At 43.2% G+C, this 22,277-nt stretch overlaps 1 protein-coding gene across 6 annotated transcripts in view; it reads left to right on the forward strand.

The window, feature by feature from the left end:
• TNRC6C (trinucleotide repeat containing adaptor 6C) overlaps positions 1–22,277 on the forward strand; it is a 160,455-nt gene that overhangs the window by 89,415 nt on the left and 48,763 nt on the right. For all 6 annotated transcript variants that reach the window (XM_048490119.1, XM_048490113.1, XM_048490117.1 and 3 more), the window contains one exon: positions 16,802–19,390. In XM_048490119.1, the coding sequence (XP_048346076.1) occupies positions 16,802–19,390 (2,589 nt within the window). The remainder of the gene's footprint in view (positions 1–16,801; positions 19,391–22,277) is intronic.

The following is a 22,277-nucleotide window of genomic DNA, read 5'->3' on the forward strand; positions in this document are numbered from 1 at the left end:
AGGTCGCCCATACAGGGTAGTTCAAGGAAATTGAACATTACTTATGGGGACCCCCCTGCATTCCCGGGAGATGAGGAAATGGTGGGGGAGGAGGATTTAGAATATGAACGTTTTTCTGACTCTGAGGAGGTGGTAGCTGATCCAGTTGATCAGACTCCACGTTTTTTTCAAGATGGATGACCTGGCCTTCCTCCTGACTAAGGCAATAACAGCTTTGGACCCTGCAGGACCCTGAGGGAGCTAGGGATCCACAAGAGGAGTCTTCCAGTAATCCTCCCATTAAGGGCAGACCTCAAGGGAATAGAGATTACTTTCAGGAGGAGGAGGAGGCTCCAGTGTGTTTCCCAGTCCCTGTTATGTTTGAGAACAAGATCCTGAAGGAGTGGCGTAATCCTGCAGTCAGCAGGGGATTCCCAGCCATATTCAGAAAGTTATATATGATACCAGAATTTTTTAGCAAAAGAATTGGTGCACCACTGGTGGATTCTCCAGTTACCAGGTTGCAATTCACTGGGTTAGTCAGTAAGGATGGCGAGGGTGCCCCCAAGGACCCACTAGATAAAAGAACAGAGGTGGCTCTGAAGCGAGCGCATGAGGCTGCTGCAGTGGCCATTAAAGCATTAGTTCCTTCATCTATCATAGCCAGGGCTACCATGGTTTGGGTTAAACGTCTTTTGGAAATGGTGCCTCCGGGGAGCCAGGTATTAGAGATGGGTTAAATAGGGTACCTTTAGGTATCTCATTCTTAGCTGATTCCACTGGGGATGCTTTGGCAATGGTGGCTAGATCCATGGCTTCTTCAGTAGTGGCAAGAAGAAATGCCTGGTTGAGGGCCTGGATGGCAGATTTACATTCCAAGATGGTTGTAGCTGGCTACTCCTTCTACAGCGAGGTGCTGTTTGGGAAGGAATTGGAAAGCATGCAGATAGAGTCAAAAACAAGAAAAAGACCTTGCCCAATATTGTCAGATCTAATTCTTCATCTTCCTTTAGTAGAACAACCTTTCGTACTCAGAGGGCCTTACCTAGACTTTCCAGGGACAACAGGCGATCCTTCTGGCAACAACAGCAGCAGCAGTCCTGGCAACCGATCCAGTCCTTTTGGTGCAGAGGCTCCTTTTGTCCTTTTGGAAGATCGGGCAAATTCAACAAGTCTGACAAGCCAGCAAGGGCATGACTATGCGGACATTCCAATAGGAGGTCGCCTGGCCTTTTTTCCATCAGCCTGGCAGGGTGGTCACGCGGATGCTTGGATTCGAGGTGATTGTCAACGGATACAGCATCGAGTTCCTCCAGTTACCCAGATCTTGGTTTGTGCCCTCAGCCGCCAGTCACAGCAAGGACAAGATGATCAGAATGAACAAAGCGATCCAGCATCTACTTCAGATCAACGCGATAGAGCCGCTGCCGGTGACAGAGAAGTCTTCACGGACTTATTCGCACTTTTTCACCATTCCAAAGAAGAAAGGAGACTTAAGACCCATTCTGAATCTGCAGTATATCAACAAGTTTGTCAGACTCTGCAGGTTCAGGATGGAGACTCTCAAGACCATCACAGAGGCATTACGTCCGTCTCGTCGTTAGATCTGAAGGAGGCCTATCTCCACGTCCCAGTACATCCAGCACACAGGAGATTCCTGAGATTTGCAGTTTGGGCTCATCATTTTCAGTATCGAGCTCTACCGTTTGGACTGGCTTCAGCACCTCGAGTTTTTTCAAAAATCCTCTTGGCTTCAATCATTCTGCTGAGACAACAGGGTGTGCATGTGCACCCGTATTTAGATGACCTCCTAATTCGTTCTGCGTCCAATAATAGGCTACACAAGACCTCCAGTTAGTCATTCAAGTGATGGAGCACCATGGGTTTCAGATCAACTGCGAGAACAGCTCCATGGTACCAAATACCAGAATGGAACATCTGGGAGCTATAATAGACTGAACAAAGAACTCCCTGTTTGTCACCAACAAGAAAATAGTCAAGATCCAGAGAGCGGTGTTTGCTGTGCTGCAGAGCAATTGGCAACCTCTTCTGAAGTTGGCGAGCCTGTTGGGATTGTTCATCTCCACCATGGAAATGATTCAGTGGGCAAGGCTACACGCCAAGCCGTTACAGCAGTTCCTGCGTCCCTTTCAAAGAGACATCATGCTACAAAGGGGCCGCCCGGTTCATTTATCTCGAAGTCTCAGGGTTTGGTCAGTCTTTGGTGGTGGATGTCTAGGATCTCAGCCAATGGAAGACGTACCTGTTCCCTCATCGACTACAGATCTTCTCAGACGCAAGTCTGCTGGGTTGGGGAGCGACCCTCGGAACGCAGTTTGCGCAGGGCATGTGGATGAGGGAGGAGGCCTGTCTTCCGATCAACATGTTAGAGATCAGGGCCATTCTTCTCGCTCTCCAACATTTTTGGCAGTCCATCTCTGGGCAGCATGTGTTAGTGAGAACGGACAACATGTCCTCCAAGGTTTACATCAACCACCAGGGTGGCTCCAGGTCCACACAGTTGCATCAAGAGGTTCTTCACATTCTGACATTGGCAGAGAAGAATGTCTTATCACTCCAGGCAGAGCACATTCAGGGCAAACTGAATGTTCAGGCCGATTGGCTGTGTCGACAGACGATCCAAGAGGCGGAGTGGGGTCTGAACAAGCAAGTGTTTCGAGCTGTGTGTCTACAGTTCGGCGAACCTCAACTAGATCTCTTCGCCACAGCAGCCAACGCACAACTGCCAGCATTTGTGTCCCGCTTCTACGACAGCAAGGCGATAGCCACAGATGCTCTGCCAACTCCATGGCCAAACATTCCACTCTACGCCTTTCCTCCAACCCCAGTGTTGCCCAGGTTTCTGCACAGGGTCATGCTAGAAGAGGCCCAGCTAATTCTAATAGCACCTTACTGGCCCAGAAGGCCATGGTTTTCAGTCATCCAGGACTTTGTGGTGCAACCTCCATTCCATCTCCCTCTTCTACAGTACGTATTTATAATACATCCTGGAAAGCCTTCGTAAGATGAGGAAGTAGAAAAAGGATTGATCCCATTTCACCAACTGTGGCCACGATTCTTGACTTTCTCCAGGATGGCTTTGAAGCAGGACTTTGCAGTTCCACACTCAGGACTTCAAGTGGCAGCATTATCTACCGTCTGGGATCCCATTCAAGGATGGCTGGCGTCACGCCACCCAGATGTGATAAGGTTTCTCAAAGGAGTGCAGCAGGCGCAGCCTCCAACTATGCATAGGTTTCCATCTTGGAAACTGCATGTTGTTTCAAATGCCTTGACAAAATTGCCTTTTGAGCCAGTTCAATCCATCCACCTTCGCTGGCTGAAAGTACTGTTTTTAGTAGCCATAACGTTGGCCAGAAGAGTTTCTGAGTTGAGGGCGTTATCCGTCAACCCTAATCTGTGTACCTGTCATCCGGACAGAGTGGTACTGCGAACTGGCCTAACCTTCAGGCCAAAGGTCAGCTCAGAGTTTCATCTGCGACAGGAAATTGTTTTGCCAACTTTTTGCCCATGGCCGTCTCACCCAACTGAGTGCCTCTGGCATCACTTAGATGTAAGACGTGCAGTTAAAGCCTTCATTGTCCATACAGAGGTCATAGGGCAATGTGACAGTCTCTTTGTCAATGTGGCACAGCCGAATTTAGGTCGCAGAATGTCAGCATCAGCCATTTCTTCGTCCCTCAAGGCATGCATAATTGAAGCCTACAAGGCCAATAGATTACCAGTGCCAGAGGGCATCTCAGCACACACTATCCGATGTGCGGCCACAAATGCAGCATTTAGAAACAAGGTGTCAGTAGAGGACATCTGTAAGGCTGCGATATGGTCTTCACAGTCATCCTTTGTTAGGCATTATAAGTTACATGCCTGGGCCGCAGCTGAGACAGTGTTCGGTAGACGAGTTCTGGAGCACATAGTAGAGGGCCTTCTACTATGAATGACCCTCCCTAATGGGGTTACTGCTTTAGGAGACCCCAGCAAGATGGAGTCTGCCTCCAGGAGAATGACCCATTGGATACTCACCGTGAAGGGGTCTTCTCCTGGGGGAACAAAATCCATCTTGGCCCTCCCTTCTAGTGTGTCCTCCACTTGTGCTCCATTACCCTTATGTTCAGATACTTGTTCAGGTTAAGATGTTAATTACAGTTATATTGTTTGTTATAGTGCTGTTATAGTCTGTTTCTGTGTATGTTGGGCACTTTTTTCGTTCCGTATTATAGCTCGGACAGTCGAATACTACCTAAAATGGAGTCTCACAGGAAGTAAGCTATGCTAGAAAAAACTACATCCTGCCTCCCACAGATGGGGTAAGAAATAACCCAGCAAGATGGATTCCATTCCCCGAGGAGAATACCCCTTCACGGTGAGTATCCAGTGGGTCGTTTTACAAGTGGCAGTGTGTTAAAATTGTTATGCCTTTTTAAGTCAATCGTTTGTGTTCATAGCTGTGTTAAGTTAGTACTGTTTCCCAGAATAGCAATGTCAAAAAGTTTAAATTGGAAACCCACTGTGAACTGAGTGCTCATTGTGCGATGAGCACATAAGAAAAAGAAACAAGGAACAAGATAGATGAAAAGTCAGACAGAGTGCAGGATATGGCAATAATGTTTGAGTATCTGCAGTGCTTTAAAATTATTGTTCCTCAGAGAAAACAGATAGCAGCACTGGTTAAACATTGCATTATCAAGCTGGTTGTGTGTTTGTGTGAATGTGACACACAGAGAGAGAGAAGTGTAATCAACAGCCCTAGCTTCCTCACAATGGAGTTTTTGTATATTTTTAGAATGACTAATCGGTTTTGGCTGGCTGGAAACTGACCTGCTCTTCCTGCTGCTTATGCCCCACTTGTCCTAATCTTCCTCTGGGATGTTTATGATGTAACAGTTGTTTTCTGTGTGTGTGGAGGGGAATATCTCTGATACAGAATGATACATCTATTTACCTATTTTGCAGGAGTGGGTCAGTCTTTGGATAGCTAAATCCACAGATTTGAGCCCTCATTGAAAGAAAGAAGATGTTTCTCTAAACATGGAGGACACCTGGTTTGTAGAAAAATCTTAAGACTTTTAAAAAATATTGAGGGGTGTGTGTGTTAAATCAAGATGTCTTGAGAGGTGTGCTCCCTGGGGCAAATATTCGTGATATCACAAAAAGGCTGATAAGACTTGTCAAGCCCACTGATAGTTATTGCTTTCTTTTGATCCACATGGGAACAAATCACATAGCTTTTGGGATATCATGAAGGATTTTGAGCTTCTGGGAAGGAAGCTGAAGAATCTGGATGCACAGGTTGTCATTTCATCTCTACTCCCGATTGAAGGACATGGCCTAGGCAGGGAAAGAAAAATAGTGGAGGTGAATAACTGGCTCTGCAGGTGGTACCACCAGGAATGTTTTGGCTTATTGGATCATGGTCTGTGGTTTCATAAAGATGGACTACTAGCAACGGATGGGTTGCACTTCATGGCTGTAGGTAGGAGCATTTTTGCGAATAGACCCGCAAACCTGATCAGGAGGACTTTAAACTGAGTTATGTGGAAGAAAGAGACAGTATTTAAATGGGTGGGAATTCATCAAGTGCTAGAGATAATAGTCTGAAGGTTAAAGAGAGAACTGAACGAATAGTTCAAGAATCCAACAGTGGGAGGGAACAAATCTTAAATAAACAGCCAGAGGAAATGAACCATGGCCTTAAATGTCTCTACACTAATGCATAGAGCATGGGAAATAAGATGAACTCAAAGTCTTAGCACAACGAAGCAAATATAACATAATAGGCATCACTGAAACCTGGTGGGATGAGTCTCATTATTGGAATGTAATAATTGAGGGGTATAGCCTATTTCAGAGAAATAGACCAAGGAGTAGGAAAGGAGGAGGAGTAGCATTATACATCAGGGATGATGATACCTGTGAGCTGGTCCATAACTGAAATCCTGGAAGTCAGGTTGAGAGCATCTGGGTAAAAATTAAGGGGAAGAGAGACAAAAGTGATCTCATTATGGGGTCTATTACAGACCCTCAAGCCAGATTAAGAGTTGGATGATCCCTTCCTGGAACAGATGACCAAACTTTCAGAAAGGCGAGAAGTAGTAGTAATGGGAGATTTCAGTTATTCTGATATTTGTTGGGGGTCAAGTTCTGCCAAGGTCAAACAAATTCTTCACTTGCCTTGCAGACAATTTCATGGTCCAGAAGGTGGAAGAGGCAACAAGTGGATTGGCTATTTTAGATCTGTACCTAAATGCGAGGTATCTAAGGAAAGCAGGATGGATGTCTAAAGAACTTTCAACTGAGCTAAGATTTCAAAGGGACATGTACAAGAAATGGAAAAGAGGGGAAGATAAAGCACGCTCAGGCTTGCTAGTAGAGAGGTAAAAACAATTTTAAAAGGCTATTTGGTTATATCCATAGCAAAAGGAAGAAAAAAAGATATGATAGGTGGAGAAGATGGCAAAATGCTAACAGCGGACAGAGAAAAGGCAGAACTATTCAACATTTTCTTTGCTTCAGTCTTTCCCCAAAAGGAAAACAGTGCTCAACCAGAGGGGAATGGAACAGAAGATGAAGTGGGGGTATTGATAGGTAAGGGGTAGGGACAGAAATAGGGGGGGACATAGAGAAGGGGGGAAAGGGACAGAGACAGGTGGGTGGGTTTTCAAAAGTATATTCTAATAACCAAGATAACAGAATTTAAGGATACTTAAATCCAGTGATTAGAGCTGTGAATAGGTAAGACAGACCTTTTTACAGACATGTGTAAAAGGAGCTCTTGTAGCTTTAAGAAACAGGTTCCCTCAGTGGTTGCTGTTAAGCAAACACACCATTGCAGGCATGTGGGCATGGTAATTCCAGGGCTGTTTTGGCCTCTGAGAGAGGATTCATCAGGCTTGGGCCTGGAAGCAACCATTGGGTGAAATGATGCCACCAGACTTGCATGTCTTACCTGGCTGCTTGCCATTATTCAACAACAAACACCCTACGAAAGCCAGTGTGGTATTGCAGTTAGAGCTTCAGAGTACGACCTTTGAGCTGCCCACATTACTGCCAAAACCTCTGATGGCTTTAAGATTGAAACTTTACTTACTTTTAGGAGTGGTGCTGCTATTGGAAGGAGCCTGAGAGGGTGCTGTTTCTTTGGCCTTGCCATTGCCCCCAGGCTTCCTCTGGCCCCCACTCCTCTCCTAGAAGTAAAGCTTAATTTTAAAACCACGAGAGTCTTTTGTGGCAGCAGTGGGGGAAGAACTTCTTACTCCCTACCTCTCTCTCTCTCTGCATGAGGGCAGGAGGGCAGCAGGCTCATTGGCCGGGATGGGGGGGGGGAAGGCAGGTGACCAAATGCACCCCCCATGTGACCTGTACTTTGCCTAGTATGTTTATGAATATTATAAATAATTTCGAGCATATTTTAAATACTTTAAGATACAAGTATAGTACCTCTTCATCTAGAGATAACATGAAATATATTCTTAAGTGCTCCTCTGACACTACTGCTCCTCTATTCAGGACAGCTGTGAAAATGTCAGATATCTTACTTTAGCAGAACAGAATTAATCTTACTTTTTTAATATCCCAGTTTGTATGTGTTTTTATCATATTATAGACACTATGACATAATGAGTAAACAATTCTTGAGTAAACACTATGAGTAAACAATTCTTGGGTTTAAAAAAAATATGAATCAAATTTATATACCAGCTTTGTGAGAGATCAAAGTAGTTTTAAAAGATAAAGATAATGCCCCAGTGCAAGCACTGGGGCATTACTGACCCATGGGGTGACATCACATCATAATGCTTACTAGACAAACTGTGGGGTGGTTTACCACTGCCTTCCCCAGATATCTGTGCTTAAACTCCAGCAAGCTAGGTACTCATTTTACTGATCCTGGAAGGATGGAAGACTGAGTCAACCCTGAGCTGGCTATAGGTCAGTCTGAAACGACTTCTACTAGGATCAAATCAGGTTGTGAGCAGAGTTTTGACTGGTGTACTACAACTTATAACTATGTGTCATGGCACAGCTCAAAGTACTTTACTAGCCTATAAACATTTTACTAGCCTGTTTCTCCCTTCCTATGCTGAGTACCTTGAGAGTAGAGGTGTGCTCTGATTGCGACCCTAAGGGATGTCTGGTTGGACTGGGTGGCATTCCAGCCATGTGTGGTTGCTGCTCTGAGGAGTTTTGTTTTAATGCTTAATGATTTCATTTAGTTACATCTGTGTTTTTTTCCCCTCTTCTGTTTCTTTCAGATATTCTTTGGAGATTTGGGGTTGTTTGGTATTTAGTTTTTGTTTTGAAAGTGGCTGACTTTGATCAGTTTGAACAGCCTCTCCCCTCTTGCCCTTGAACTGCTGAGTATAACTTTTGCTGTTGTTAAATCGGCTGGCAGATTTCAGGGAGTGCTGCTGCTTTTCATTCATGTTCTTTTAATTAATTGATTTTATTCCTTGTGAGTAGAGTTGTCAAATGCTACAGCATTTCTTTTAAATAATTTTATTTAAATTATTATTTATTGTATTATGTTATGCCTGATTGATGAAAACTTCTTGGGGGTTGTTCAGATCATTTCTGCAGAATGCTCAGATCATGTGGAATGCTCATACTGGGTTCTAGTGTCTACTGATCAGATATAGGATCAGGGGAAGGAGGGGGAGGGCCCTGGCATCTGGACATGGCCCACCCACCCTAGTGGGGGATGGGGATGGGGATGGGGAGGTGTGCCATGCAAGGGAAGAGGAGGGAGGGAGGGGTGGCATGCAAGGGAGGGGAAGGGGGCCCAGCATCTTGACATGGCCCACCCACCCTAGCGGAGGGAGGGGGAGGGGAGGGAGGGGGAGGTGTGCCATTCAAGGGGAGGAGGGGGAGGGTTGTTCAGATCATGACCTTCGACATCTAGTTGTTTTTTCCCTCTCTCTCTTTGATTATAATTATCTTGGTTGTTTCGATCTTGAAGCAACAGGTAGTATTTACCACCTGAACATGTCACAGTAAAAGGTATTTTGATTACTCCTGCAGTTCATGTTTAGAGTATTTTGGATATCATCCATCAAATGTAATAGGAGGAAGAGTTACTGGGAATTATCCCCCTGATTTGGTTCCCCACTCAGACTTTTGTCAGGTAGTATTGGAAGTTCATTCTTATCAAAGACAATATATTAACTGGCTACCAAAATGGTGAGTTAAGAAGCATCTAGCTTTCTTACTGAATATGTCATGCGTTAATTGAAAAGCAGTAGAAAGAACCTAGGGACCACTATATCATGATCTTCTTTTACTCACTCTTTTTCTCCAAGATTACCAAATCTCAGCTAAAGGTAACTTCAAATATATGAGAGGATTCCCCTGAAGTAGGGGAACAAAAACTTAAGAAATACCTGGACTGATTTTGACTATTGACCCTTCTAATAATCTAGCTAGCAGATTTCAGGATTTAGTTGTGCTTGACTTCAAATTCAATTGAACCACATTTGTTTTCATCTTTCTCTGAGTTTGATTTACAAGAGGAGAGGGACAGAAATACCACCAATCCAGAGGTAGCTTGCAAAAAGTAGAATGCATAAAATCAAACAAAAAAATCTAATCATAATCTTAATTTTTAAAAGAAAGTTCTAAGTATTGAAGATTTAATAGAAGTTATTTGAATAACTTCATCAAATATATCAAAATGTTGACAATGCACACTTTCAGTTAATCAGCTAGGTTTTTTAACAGAGTATGTTCTAAAGTAATTTTTCACTCAAATAGTCTAAATTTGTGCCAAAAAAATTGAGCCTTGCACTGTTTGAATATTGGCTTTTGCTTAATTTATTTTGTTTCTGACACTAATGCAGAGGAGATACCCTGGACTAAATAATTGCTTCCTGACAATGCAAGACATTAAGCCCTGAGAACTGGAAAGTCAGTTCTGGCTTCCACTATTGGCCAACAAATGACCATGGAGTTTCAAGCCTAGCTTTACACTTATAGCAAATAGAAACTTTTTTTCCCAATAATAACAGAAGTCAAAGGCAGATTTCCCAGAATGCTGAATATACCCCTGCACATGCCTAAGGACAGTCATTAGACATGCACAGCCTTATGTTCCCCAAAGGTTTTATGAACAGTTTGATATATATTCCTCCATTCACCCATTGGGACGTGCATTCTCCTTGTCATATCTCTTCTTGTCATCCTCCAGAATCAACTGTCAAACACTCTTTAACATCGAGACATGAGTCTACTTCTTCACTTTGTCTTCATTAAACTCAGTTTCAGATGCAAAGTCTGAAGATACTTCCATGTCTTCTCTGGAGGACAGTGTCTCCCCAGCAGAGAACCTCAGATCCTATCATTAGTGTGTTATTTGGCTCTAATAGCGGGGCAGGTTTCCTCCCTTTAATTAAGCGGATTTGAAAAATAGCAGTGGGGGTTTGGATTAGACCTTCCTCCAGTAAAGCTTCCACAAAAAAAGTGGAAAATTTATATAAAATAAGATGGGTATGAATTCCTATTGTGGCTCCACACTCTTGACTCCATGGCCACTGAAGTACTCCCTTTGCATTACAGATCTGGGTCCCATTCCTCTCCTATGGATTTGGGGGGGGGGGGGCGCAAGGTACTTCAGTTAGAAAAATGTATTCCTCAGGAGCAGTAAGTCTCCCAAGTATCCAATTCCACTGCTGTCATGGGATGCTTTGAGACAGTATAGGACAATGTATTGATTCCCTACCAGAGGACAAAAAGATTCTGTAATGTTTGCTAAAGGTTTTAGGATGGGTAAACAGCAATTGAACACTACAAGAAGTATGACTGACAGTGCTAGCAGAGCCATAGCATCTGGAGTGTTTCTGAGGAGATATGCTTGGCTCAGGGCTTCCTCTTTGCCTCATGACACTAGGGCCAGAATTGAAAACCTTCTTTTTGAAGGCAACACTTTTCAGTGAGGAAACTTGACAGGATTAGGAAAAGTTGCCCTATAGCAGGGGTAGGGAACCTGCGGCTCTCCAGATGTTCAGGAACTACAATTCCCATCAGCCTCTGTCAGCATGGCCAATTGGCCATGCTGGTAGGGGCTGATGGGAATTGTAGTTCCTGAACATCTGGAGAGCCGCAGGTTCCCTACCCCTGCCCTATAGCAAAGTCTTTGGCCGTTACCTCCCACAACTCTGGGATTTCAAACGATGTATACCAAACAACCCCAAATCTCCAAAGAATATCTGAAAGAAACAGAAGAGAGGGAAAAACACAGATGTAACTAAATGAAATCATTAAGCATTAAAACAAACTCCTCTATGCTATTGATGTGTTTTATATGTTGTTCCAGTTATGGGTATAGTTCATTATTACAGCTGTGGGGAGTACTGGAACTGAAGATTACTGGGTAATTCCTGCCTGACACAGGAAGCAGAAAAAAGTCTAGTTCCTTCCTCCCAGGTGAATGGTGGGAAATACCCATGAAGATGTCTTCCTTCACTCTGAGGAGAAGGACCTTTCATAGGCAAGAACCAGTGGTCATTTACCTGTAACTGTTGTTATCAAGTGTTTTCTGTGCAGGCATGTATCTTTCCCTTCTTTCTCCACTGTGGACTGCCATTTGCTTGATTGGTTCTCTTCCACAGTGGCAAAGGGAGACTAGCCCGCTTTCAGCTTCCAAGGGAAGTGGGGATAGTGCTCCAAGCACTCTGAAATTTCTGGAGGCCTTCTTCTCAGTTCTTCAAAGCCAGCCTGTGCCATTTCCATGCTTGCCTGCACAGAAGACACTCAATGAATAACAGTTACAGAGCAATGCAATTTTGTTATCTACCTCTACAGTTGAGCTCATCTGAGCAAAGCCTTCTGAAGGTACCACCCTGCAAACAGGTATCATTGGCAGCTGCCTGTTCTGTGGGGCTCTCACGTAGTGGATTGGCCCTCCTGAGGCTGCAAGGAAGGTCCCCATGCTTCTACCATTTCTCAGAATCTGCTAAACAGAAATGTTCAGAAGGACAATCTTACAAAGGGATTAGAATTATAGTGTAATGAATTGGCTCAGGAGATTGCTTCTTTAGAGGAGAGTATTACAGCATTTTGCAATGTTTACGGTAGGTATCCCATACATATACCCTTTATTGCAATACATTGCCTTCTATCTTCGTAACCTTTTCATCAGTACGGTATGTCAAATAGACAGTTTTATTGTCTTGTTCTTAGCCTACATTAACCGTTTTATTGTCTCAATCTTTTTTTAATTTGCTTGTATTGCTTTCCAATTCTTCAGTCTTAGCCCCACTACATTATTTTATCAGAGATCTTTGCTGCCCGATTGAATTTTCTTTGTATTTAGTAACTCAATTTGAGTGTCTGTGACAAAGGCAGCTTATAAATGAAGTTAATAATAATACTTTCCTCATACTTTTCTTTCTGCTACCTTCTAACTATCTTCGAGACCGTATCTTCGAGACCGCATCACCCCATATGTCCCTGTACGGCCTCTTCGATCAGTTGAGGCCAACCTACTTGTGGTCCCTGGCCCCTGGCCCCTCGGTGATGCAGCTGGCCTCCACATGGGCCAGGGCCTTCACGGCTCTGGCCCCGGCCTGGTGGAACGCTCTTCCTCCAACTGTCCGGGCCCTGCGGGACCTTGGTGAGTTCCGCAGGGCCTGTAAGACGGAGCTGTTCCGCCGGGCCTTTGGAGGAACCGGCCGCTGATGTTGCCTCCCCCTTTCATGGCCCTCTGCCTCATGGCCCTCTACATCTGGGACCTGCCATTCCTCCCTCTTGGGGAGAGGATTTCAAATATGGAGCAGCTGGATGCCATTTATATTTATTATTGTATTTTTATTGTATTATATTTATTATTGTATTTTTATTGTATTTTATTGTATTGTATTTATAAGATTTAGCTTTTACTGTTTTATCGCAGCTTTTAAAGATTTTGCCATTTTACTATGTTTATTGTTGTACACCGCCCGGAGCCCCTCGGGGATAGGGCGGTATAAAAATCTAATAAATAAATAAATAAATAATGCATTCCATGTCTTTTAGCATATGCTGAGTTCTCATATGAAGACTGTTTTTCCCTTTTCTTTTGATTTTCAAAGTAATACATTTTTGCGTACCTAAAATCCTTCTCACTTGCAAAAACTCCTAGTATTCTATGTATGGTCTCATTTTGCTACCTTGCTAATTGCATTTGACCTGGTAGTTCAAGAAATGATGGAAAATTCCATCCTAAACTCCACTGGAATTTAATTGTTTATAGGGCTATCACCTTTTTTTCCTTGGTAGATCTCTGTTTTTAATTTTTACCTAAGTAATGTAGGTGTAGTTTTTTGCATGATGATGAAGTAATGAGAAGGGCTGTACTACTAGATTTTTTGCCTATCATCCTGTACTGTACAGGGTCTTTGGGGGGAAATTGGAGCAACTGTGTTCTAGAATGACAGACACATACCTGCTAGTAGTTTCAGGTATAAAACATCAACAGAATTGGTTTTAACAAATAAGGACCAGTAGCCCTGTTGTTAGTGGATTTGAACATTTTATAGTGTCTGGAAAAGGCTGACACTCCATAATTCACAATTTCATACTAAAAATCAAATGGTGTGCTCACAGTACCTAGGGAACCTGAAAATGCATTTTAACCTGCAATTAGAGTTCTTTTTCTACCAAGAAGTTAAAATTCTACGGTATATAGGGGTGACAGTTCTGCATTCTCATGGGCAAGGGCTGTTTTCAAAGGCTGTTATATTTTCCGCTTTCTCAGTAGAGAAATAATTACGTACCTGGTTCCTTGCCAGATTCCATATATGGTTTGTGCTCAGTATTGTATTTAGTACCAGTATACCAAGTACACAGCACTTCTGTTCAGAGATGAGAAGAGGAGGACTGAGACACGAAGGAGGCAGGAATTTATTTGCATGCGGCCAATCGGCAATGTGCGGCTGTTCTTTTGGCTGACTTTCAAAAACCCGAAGAAAAGCAGCCACCATGCTAATTGTGGCTAGGTCCTGAAGTGAAAATGTTTTGTGACAGTTGAAAGAATTTAAAGAGGAAGGAAGATCGGTTTAGTGTCAGCTGCAATTAGATAATCAAAGCTTTAAAATCCTCATCTGTTGATACCTTACCCAGAGTTAAGGGGGCTGTGTGCTGCCAGAGGTGGGGGCAGGAGGGTGGAGGAATCTCCCTGTGTGGAAAGGGCATTTCCAAGCCGGCACAGCTAAGGCCTGAGCGAGCTTGCAGGTTTTCTGGGCGCATACTTGCACTGAAAGATTTTCTTGGCAGCTCTACAGGATGAGGCTCACTCTGTACACAGCCGACATATTGAAGCCGAGAGCCTAGGCGAACCTAGATGCAGGAGGGGAGACAGCTCTGCACACAATGTAACGTCTCCTAGGATGGTTGGGCGACACCTTTCCTCAGGTATTTCATTACTTGTTGGCCCTGTTAGAGCAGCCAGCGGGGAAAAAGAGGGCAAATAGCATATGCTTCTGTTAAATCAGTTTATTACATAATGTTTCAGAGACAGCAGCAGCAGCAGCAGCAGCAGCAGCACAGCGTCCTAAGCTTTTGGCTGCCTTTCAGGTTTGATAAAATGGCGTCCTCAGAGAAAGAGCTGCTTGCTAAAGATATGCTGTGCAGGGCAGAAAAATGAAGTTATTATTTGTCATTATCTACTGCTGTTTGGTTTTGGAGTGTTAGTATTTTATTGAGTGCTCACTATCTAATAATGAAGAATGCTGTTTTTAATACTGCTCAGCTTTTTTCCTGAATGCATTAAATGTCCCTACATCAGAGGGAGCGTACTTTCTTGCATACTGTTGTGAAAAAAAATATTAAAAGAGTGATAGGATTTACCACGTGTATTACCTAATTTTGACTGTAAATAAAGTGGCTGTGTTTAACGTTTTCCTCTCTTAACTCTTACACATTTGCATGTACCTTTTTGGCATAGTCTAACAGTGTTAAGCATTTATGTAGTCAGTGTTCTTGTTAGAGCAAACTTACAGTAGAGTTTCTCCCTTAAACATTTATGTAATTCAGAATTTAGAATTCACAAATAAGGATTACAGCTAAAATTAATTAAAAAATAATGCAGGGAAAGTTGGCTTCCAGGATGCTTGCAAATGCATAAGTTTTTCAAATTTGTTCTGATCCCAGCATATCTACTGATGAAATCAGACAGAGTCTATTAACATTGTTAAACATGTCCTGTCAGATTTAACCTGTCCCCTTGAATATTTTCAGCACTGTGCTGTGCTGTACATCACTGATTATTGCAAATACCCACACTTTAATTCACAGTAAGGCAATGTTTTCAGCAAGTTGCCGGAGCGTTCCAAATTGTGATTGTGATAACAAATTTGGGCTTTTGTTGAAATACTCAATCAGGGTATTAATAACTTCTTACTTGGGGAAGGGCCCCTATTTTTGTTCCTCTTTAGAATCCAGACATTTTGTCACAACAATCCTCAAGAACGCAGGTTACAGCGGGGACCCAAATTAAGTTTACATTGTTTTCCTGTCCTGCACCTTCTCTTAACAATGGCCCTGTGAGGTAGGCTAGACTGAGTGTGTCTGACTGGCCCAAGATTACTGGACTTAAATAGCATCCTCTTGAATTCTTAAAAGATACGGGATATTTGGTCTCTTTTTTTGAGAGAGATTCACTATCACTGTAGCTATGGGGGGGGGGATTCCTAAATTGTGTGATTAGTTTAGAACATTCATTTTTATTTAATAGTTATCAGTGTTACAGGACAAAATGTTAGTGGTCATTTTTATTTGAAGCTGATGGATGGGTTTGTGCTGTTTTGTTTTTTTAGCAATAACACATTTTAGCTTGCATGAATACTACTTGTAGTTGACAGGCCTCAGTCTTGAAGCTTCCTTCAAGTGGTGCTTTCTGCTGTGCCTTGTAGTTTCTAGTTCAACAGCATTGACCTCTGCTTTTCATTGAATAGGATCTGGGGCAAGGGGACAACTTGCCCCTTGCCATAGCACTGCATTTAGGCTCCACCTTCTGTACTAGTTTGTGCGCAGAGAGTACTAATGTCTTCTCAAAGTCTTGTTTACAGTAGAAATACTTTTGAAGTCTTTTGTGCTTCTGAGTTTAGGAAGACACAGATGAATCCCAGTCTGCTGTCCTATGCTGAGAATACAATATCTGTTTTTGCGTTTATAGATTTTTTCCCCATATCAAAAGCCTGGATCTTAATTGAAAATAAACTGGGTTGAATTTTCCAGAACTTTTCTACTAATGGCAACACCTTCCTTCAAACACAAAAAGTCTCACACCAGCAAAAGAACCTCCTGCATTGGACAAAAGCCCTACGATTAGCAAAAATGTTTTGTAGAATCATGTGTTCAGAATTATAATTAGTGCTGTTTCAAAGTACCATTGTACTTTTGGTTTGTTCTGAAAGGAAGCTGATATAGAATTCAGTTTAAAATTTCTATGGCATATGGGAAAATATTTGAACATATACTCTACTCTACTGTGACACTTACCAGGACTAGTGCTATTGGTTCAATCTAATAAGTACATGAACAAATGCATGAATGTGGGAGGAAAGGGTGAGGGTCACTGCTTGAGACTATAGTATTGGTGATATACAAAACATATGCATATTACCTTAAGTTTTAAACTGTAAAAACAATTGTAATTTTAAATTTATTGTTTTAGTATGGGCTAGATTTTATTTTTCCAGCTGTACATCCATAAAACAGCCTGTAAAAAGAGGGTGCGCTTTAAAGAATGTAAGCATAACGATCAAGCCGAGTGTAAACTGATGTATTCAGATCAACAGCAGACTAATTTATGTCATGTTTAATTTTTCAGACCTCGGTCACAGCGGATTGGGAGACCATTATGAGAATACTCACTGGGGACAGCAGCCCACTTTCCGAAGTGAAGCCAATTGCAGCTGGGATAAAGTGATAATAGACAGGACTGACAAGGAAGCGTGGCCTTCCATTACAGGAACTGAGACTGAGTCTGCCTCAGAATGTACTACAGACACTGACTCTGCCTCCAACTGTGGCTCAGAGAACAGTAGCATGGCTACAGGGAGTGCCCAAGGCAACTTCACTGGACATACAAAGAAACCTAATGGCAATAATGGCGCCAATGGAGCACTCATCCAAAGCACTTCTAACCAGAGTGCCCTTGGAGCTGGTGGAGCAAATGGAAATGGAAATGCAGCCAGGGTGTGGGGAGTTGCCACAGGTTCCAACTCTGGCTTAGCTCATTGCTCAGCCAGTGGTGGGGATGGAAAGATGGACAACATGATTGGAGATGGTAGAAGTCAAAATTGCTGGGGTGCTTCCAACTCAAATGCTGGCATTAATCTTAACCTTAATCCCAATGCCAATCCAGCTGCCTGGCCTGTACTTGGACATGAAGGAACTGTGGGAGCAGGCAACCCTTCCAGTATTTGCAGTCCAGTCAGTGCCATAGGTCAGAACATGGGCAACCAGAATGGGAACCCAGCGGGCACCTTAGGTGCTTGGGGAAACTTGCTGCCGCAAGAGAGCACAGAACCACAAACGTCCACGTCTCAGAATGTGTCTTTCAGCGTACAACCTCAGAACCTTAACACTGATGGACCAAATAACGCTAACCCCATGAACTCTTCACCAAACCCTATCAATGCAATGCAGACAAATGGACTGCCGAACTGGGGCATGGCTGTTGGCATGGGGGCCATCATCCCGCCCCACCTGCAAAGCCTTCCTGGTGCTAATGGGACATCAGTTTCTCAAGTCAGTGGGGGAAGTGGTGAAGGAATGGGCAATTCAGTGTGGGGGATGTCCCCAGGTAATCCTGCCACAGGAAACAGCAATTCTGGGTTCAGTCAGGGGAATGGAGACACTGTGAACTCAGCATTAAGTGCTAAACAAAATGGATCCAGCAGTGCTGTGCAAAAGGAAGGAAATGGAACAAGTGCTTGGGATTCAGGTCCTCCTGCTGGTCCTGGAGTCTTAGCATGGGGCAGGGGCAGTGGCAACGGTGGTGTTGGTAATATGCATTCTGGTGCTTGGGGCCACTCAAGCCGCAGCACCAGTAATGGTGTTAATGGTGAATGGAGCAAGCCCCCAAACCAGCATTCCAATAATGACATCAATGGGAAAGGATCAACAGGGTGGGATAGCTCTACTGTTACCAGCCAGAATCCTACCATGCAGCAGGGCAATGAACAAATAAACTCTTGGGCCAAAGCTGCAGCATCTGGCAATGCAGGTAGTGAAGGAAGTAACGATAGTAATGGAAGTCAAAATGAAGGCAGTAATGGGAGGGAGGGAGCTGGAGAGGGTCGAAGAAGAGACAAGGGGATGATAGACCAAGGGCAAGTCCAGTTGCCAAGGAATGACCTTGACCCAAGAGTGCTGTCCAACACTGGATGGGGACAGACTCCTGTAAAGCAGAACATCGCCTGGGAATTTGAAGAATCTCCAAGATCTGAACGGAAGAATGACAATGGAACTGAGGCCTGGGGTTGTGCAGCTACTCAGCCTTCAAACTCGGGGGGCAAGAATGATGGGTCCATCATGAACAGTACAAATACCTCTTCAGTATCTGGGTGGGTCAGCTCTCCACCCGCAACAGTTACAACTAATACAGGTTGGGGCGACAACAATAACAAAGCGCCAAATGGCCCTGGGGGATGGGGAGAGCCAGCAAGTTCTACTGCTGTCAATAATGCTGCTGCTGCCAAAAGTGGCCACGCTTGGAGTGGGACCGCAAATCAGGAGGACAAGTCACCTACTTGGGGTGAACCTCAGAAACCCAAATCTCAAAATTGGGGAGATGGACAAAAATCCAATCCAGGCTGGACTTCAGGGGGTGGAGAATGGGTTGATTCCTCATCTGTCCCTGGACACATGGGAGATGGGAAAAAGAATGGGTCTGGATGGGATGCTGACAATAGATCAGGGTCTGGTTGGAATGATCCTACACGTTCTGGGACCAGCGGATGGGGCAATGGCACAAACAGCAAGGCTAATACAGGTACAAGCTGGGGAGAATCTTTGAAACCTGCTCCCCAACAGAACTGGGCTTCTAAATCCCAGGACAACAACGTGAGTAATTGGGGAGGAGCTGCTTCTGTTAAACAGACTGGATCAGGATGGGTTGGTGGGCCAGTGCCAACCAAACAGAAAGACAGCAGCGAAGCAACTGGGTGGGAAGAGCCCTCCCCGCCATCCATTCGGCGCAAGATGGAGATTGATGATGGTACCTCAGCTTGGGGTGACCCAAACTACAATAACAACAAGACTGTAAATATGTGGGATAGAAACAATACTGTTATCCAGAGCAGTACCACAGCCACCACCGCTAGCACCACCATTATCAACGCAAACATGGCTGAACCTCAGCCACCGCATCAGTCAAGTGCCCAGTCAGCCCGGTCCCCACTGCTTGGTCCAGGTATGATAAGAGTTTTCTCAAAATATTGTGTACTTTGGATAGATATTTTGAATAATCATTATTTAAGCTGTTGTTATGCACTTCACTGTTATAAGATGCGTTCATATTAAGAATAAGATTTAAAATGGAGTGTCAGTTGTTCATTTGCATTTAAATTTGTCATTTCATTTTCATTTCAAAATTAAAGCACACAGGGCAGACTGAAGAGTAGAGTAGGGATGTGAGATGAACATATCAGACATAAAGAATGATTAATAAAAGGATAGACGATGCAGATCATGTGGTACTAAATAAATCTGTGAAATATTTCTGAATCACAAATATGCATATCGTATCAATTTCTTCCACTAAAGACATAAGGGAAAAAAAGGAAAAATTACAAAGAAAAAGCAGGTTATAAAATTACTTTGGTAATTGGTCAGAGACTCAGAACCCATGTTTTAGAATGGATGAAACCACTTTTGGTGTGTTAAAAGTATTTTCTATTTAATATAATCACATGAGTGTGTGAACATGATTGCACGCTCTTAGTAGAACACGGGCCAATTAACATGGATGTAGGATGCTAGAAAACCCGTTGGGGGGGGGGGGACTTCCCAGATCCCACCACCAAAACGAGTCTGCCCCATGTTATTTCCCCCAACGCATTTTTTAAAAATCTCTAAACAAGCAAGTCTTAAAAAATCCCAGGTTGCAGCTGCTTCATGAGCAAACGGCCAGACAGGAGGTGCTTTATTTGCCTCCATTTTCCTTAAAAAAAAATTTGTTCGCAGCTTGCATCTACATAGCATCATAGCTACGCAGAAGCAGATGGTCGTATCATGGGACATTGGCATGGCTGTGTGGGTTCATTTGTTTATGCCTGCATAGGGTGGGAAGTAATTTTAAAAAATAGATATGTCTCCATCCAAAGTGGCGACAGCAACTCAGATTGTTTCCATGGACTCCAATTGCTGCCTGCACAGATGCATGTGAATGCGAAAACAGGAAAAGAGTTCCTTTATCCTGACTGCAACCCTTTATACATTTGCTGTGTGGAAGGGGCCTGAAATAGCTGCTTCATAATGTTTAGTGCATTTTATAATGTATATTCATAGTTCTTTTGCTTTTTGTTCTTCTGTGCTGTTCAGTCTTCAGTATTCATTTTTAGACATACATCTGTTTCTATTACTCTTCCTCTTGTCAAAGACATATTTATTCATTTGTGATTATTACCCCAGAGTCTACTAGCTTTTTGGAAGCAATAATTTTCATTCATAATCTCATACAAGGAAATTTTTGTATTGAAAATTATTTAGACACAGTGGACACAATGTGTGATCTGTGTTGTTTCACAAAGATGGACTCTATAATACCCCCTCCTTTTTTTTACACTAATGAAGGAAACATCCTTTAATCCTCTGCAGTTGTAGCTAATTCTCAAGTTTTAGCTTATCGAATCATTACAAGACGAATGCAACTGTAATTGAAAACTGCTTGTTTTCTCAGTTTAATTTTCTTGTGTCACTTTCTCTTTGTTCCACTCTATGTTTAAGAAAACAGTTTTGCAGGCTATGTTCCATCAGCTACAGCTGTGGAGTTCCCTATTTCTTAATTACCAGGGACATAATTCTGGCAACATTAGCTGGATTTGATAGGGCTTGCTGAAGTCACTCCTTTCTATGGAACCCTGAGCCTTACTAAAGTTAATGGTATTTTTTCACCTGGAAGTGAACAGCAAACAGTTGCCAGTTGTCAGGCTTGTCTATGGAAGTGATGAGCAAAATAATCTCACCAAGGTTGGGAAGGGTTTTAAATATGTATTTTTATGGCACCATTGGTACTTCGATAGAAGAAATGAACATTCGGGACTTTGTTGAAGGCAATGGTTCAATGCTTTCCCAGTGCCCCAGGAGTCTGTCTCTATGTGCTTGAGCATCTAGGAGCCAGGCAAGAACAGCTGCATTCACCTACCCTGATCAGCCCCACTTCTGTCCAGGCATTTAGCAGTCAAGAAACTTTTATGGGTGCGTGTATGTCCATGTTCCAACGTGTGATAGATAATGGGAGAGTGGGGACAGTCATCAACGAGTAAACAAAAAGTGCCCTGACCTCTGTCCATCATTGATCCTTCAGAGCACAAGTGTCAAACTTGCAGCCCTCCAGATGTTCATGAACTACAATTCCCACCAGCCCTTGCCAGCATAGTCAATGCTCATGTTGTGAGGGACTGATGGGAATTGTAGTTCATGAACATCTGGAGGGCTGCTAATTTGACACCCCTGCTTCAGACAAGGATCTCCACTGTAGTACAAGGAGGCTTTTACTGATAGAAAGGTACACTTATTGGCAGAAGATTTCTATAGGTTCCATCCAAGCATCATTTCATTCTTAAATGATTTTATTCTTAAGGTGTTTCTTAAATTATTCGTACTAATGTGTCCCATCAGTATAACGCTAAAGTTTCATTTGATGTTCATCTGTTTAGGCTGGTCCTGTTGTGCTTATAGAATCTTCTGCTATATAGGAATCAACTATATGGCCTTTGCAAAGAATACCATTTTGTCGTCTTAGCTTTCAGACCTGAGGCAACATGAGGCTGGGTGGGAAGAGAGACATGGACGTGACCCTCTATGCATAATTCCTTCCCTAAAGTGGCTGTCCTTTAACTTGAATTATATTGTTTTATCTATGGTTTATGTTTGTGGTTTATTATACAAAAGGGAGGAAAAATGATTTGTTTAAGGCTCTTCAGGCAGTTTGAATCTGTGACTGACGGGATCAAGTATAACCATTTTTGTTACTTCTAATTCCCTCCTTAACAGTGCAATAACAGATAGTGGAGGCGGCCAGAGGAAACAGCAAAAACCCTCCCCGCCACCAGAAAGCCCTCCATTGGGGACCTCCT

The sequence above is a fragment of the Sphaerodactylus townsendi genome, linkage group LG03, assembly GCF_021028975.2.
Source record: "Sphaerodactylus townsendi isolate TG3544 linkage group LG03, MPM_Stown_v2.3, whole genome shotgun sequence".
Classification (NCBI taxonomy): Eukaryota; Metazoa; Chordata; class Lepidosauria; order Squamata; family Sphaerodactylidae; genus Sphaerodactylus; species Sphaerodactylus townsendi.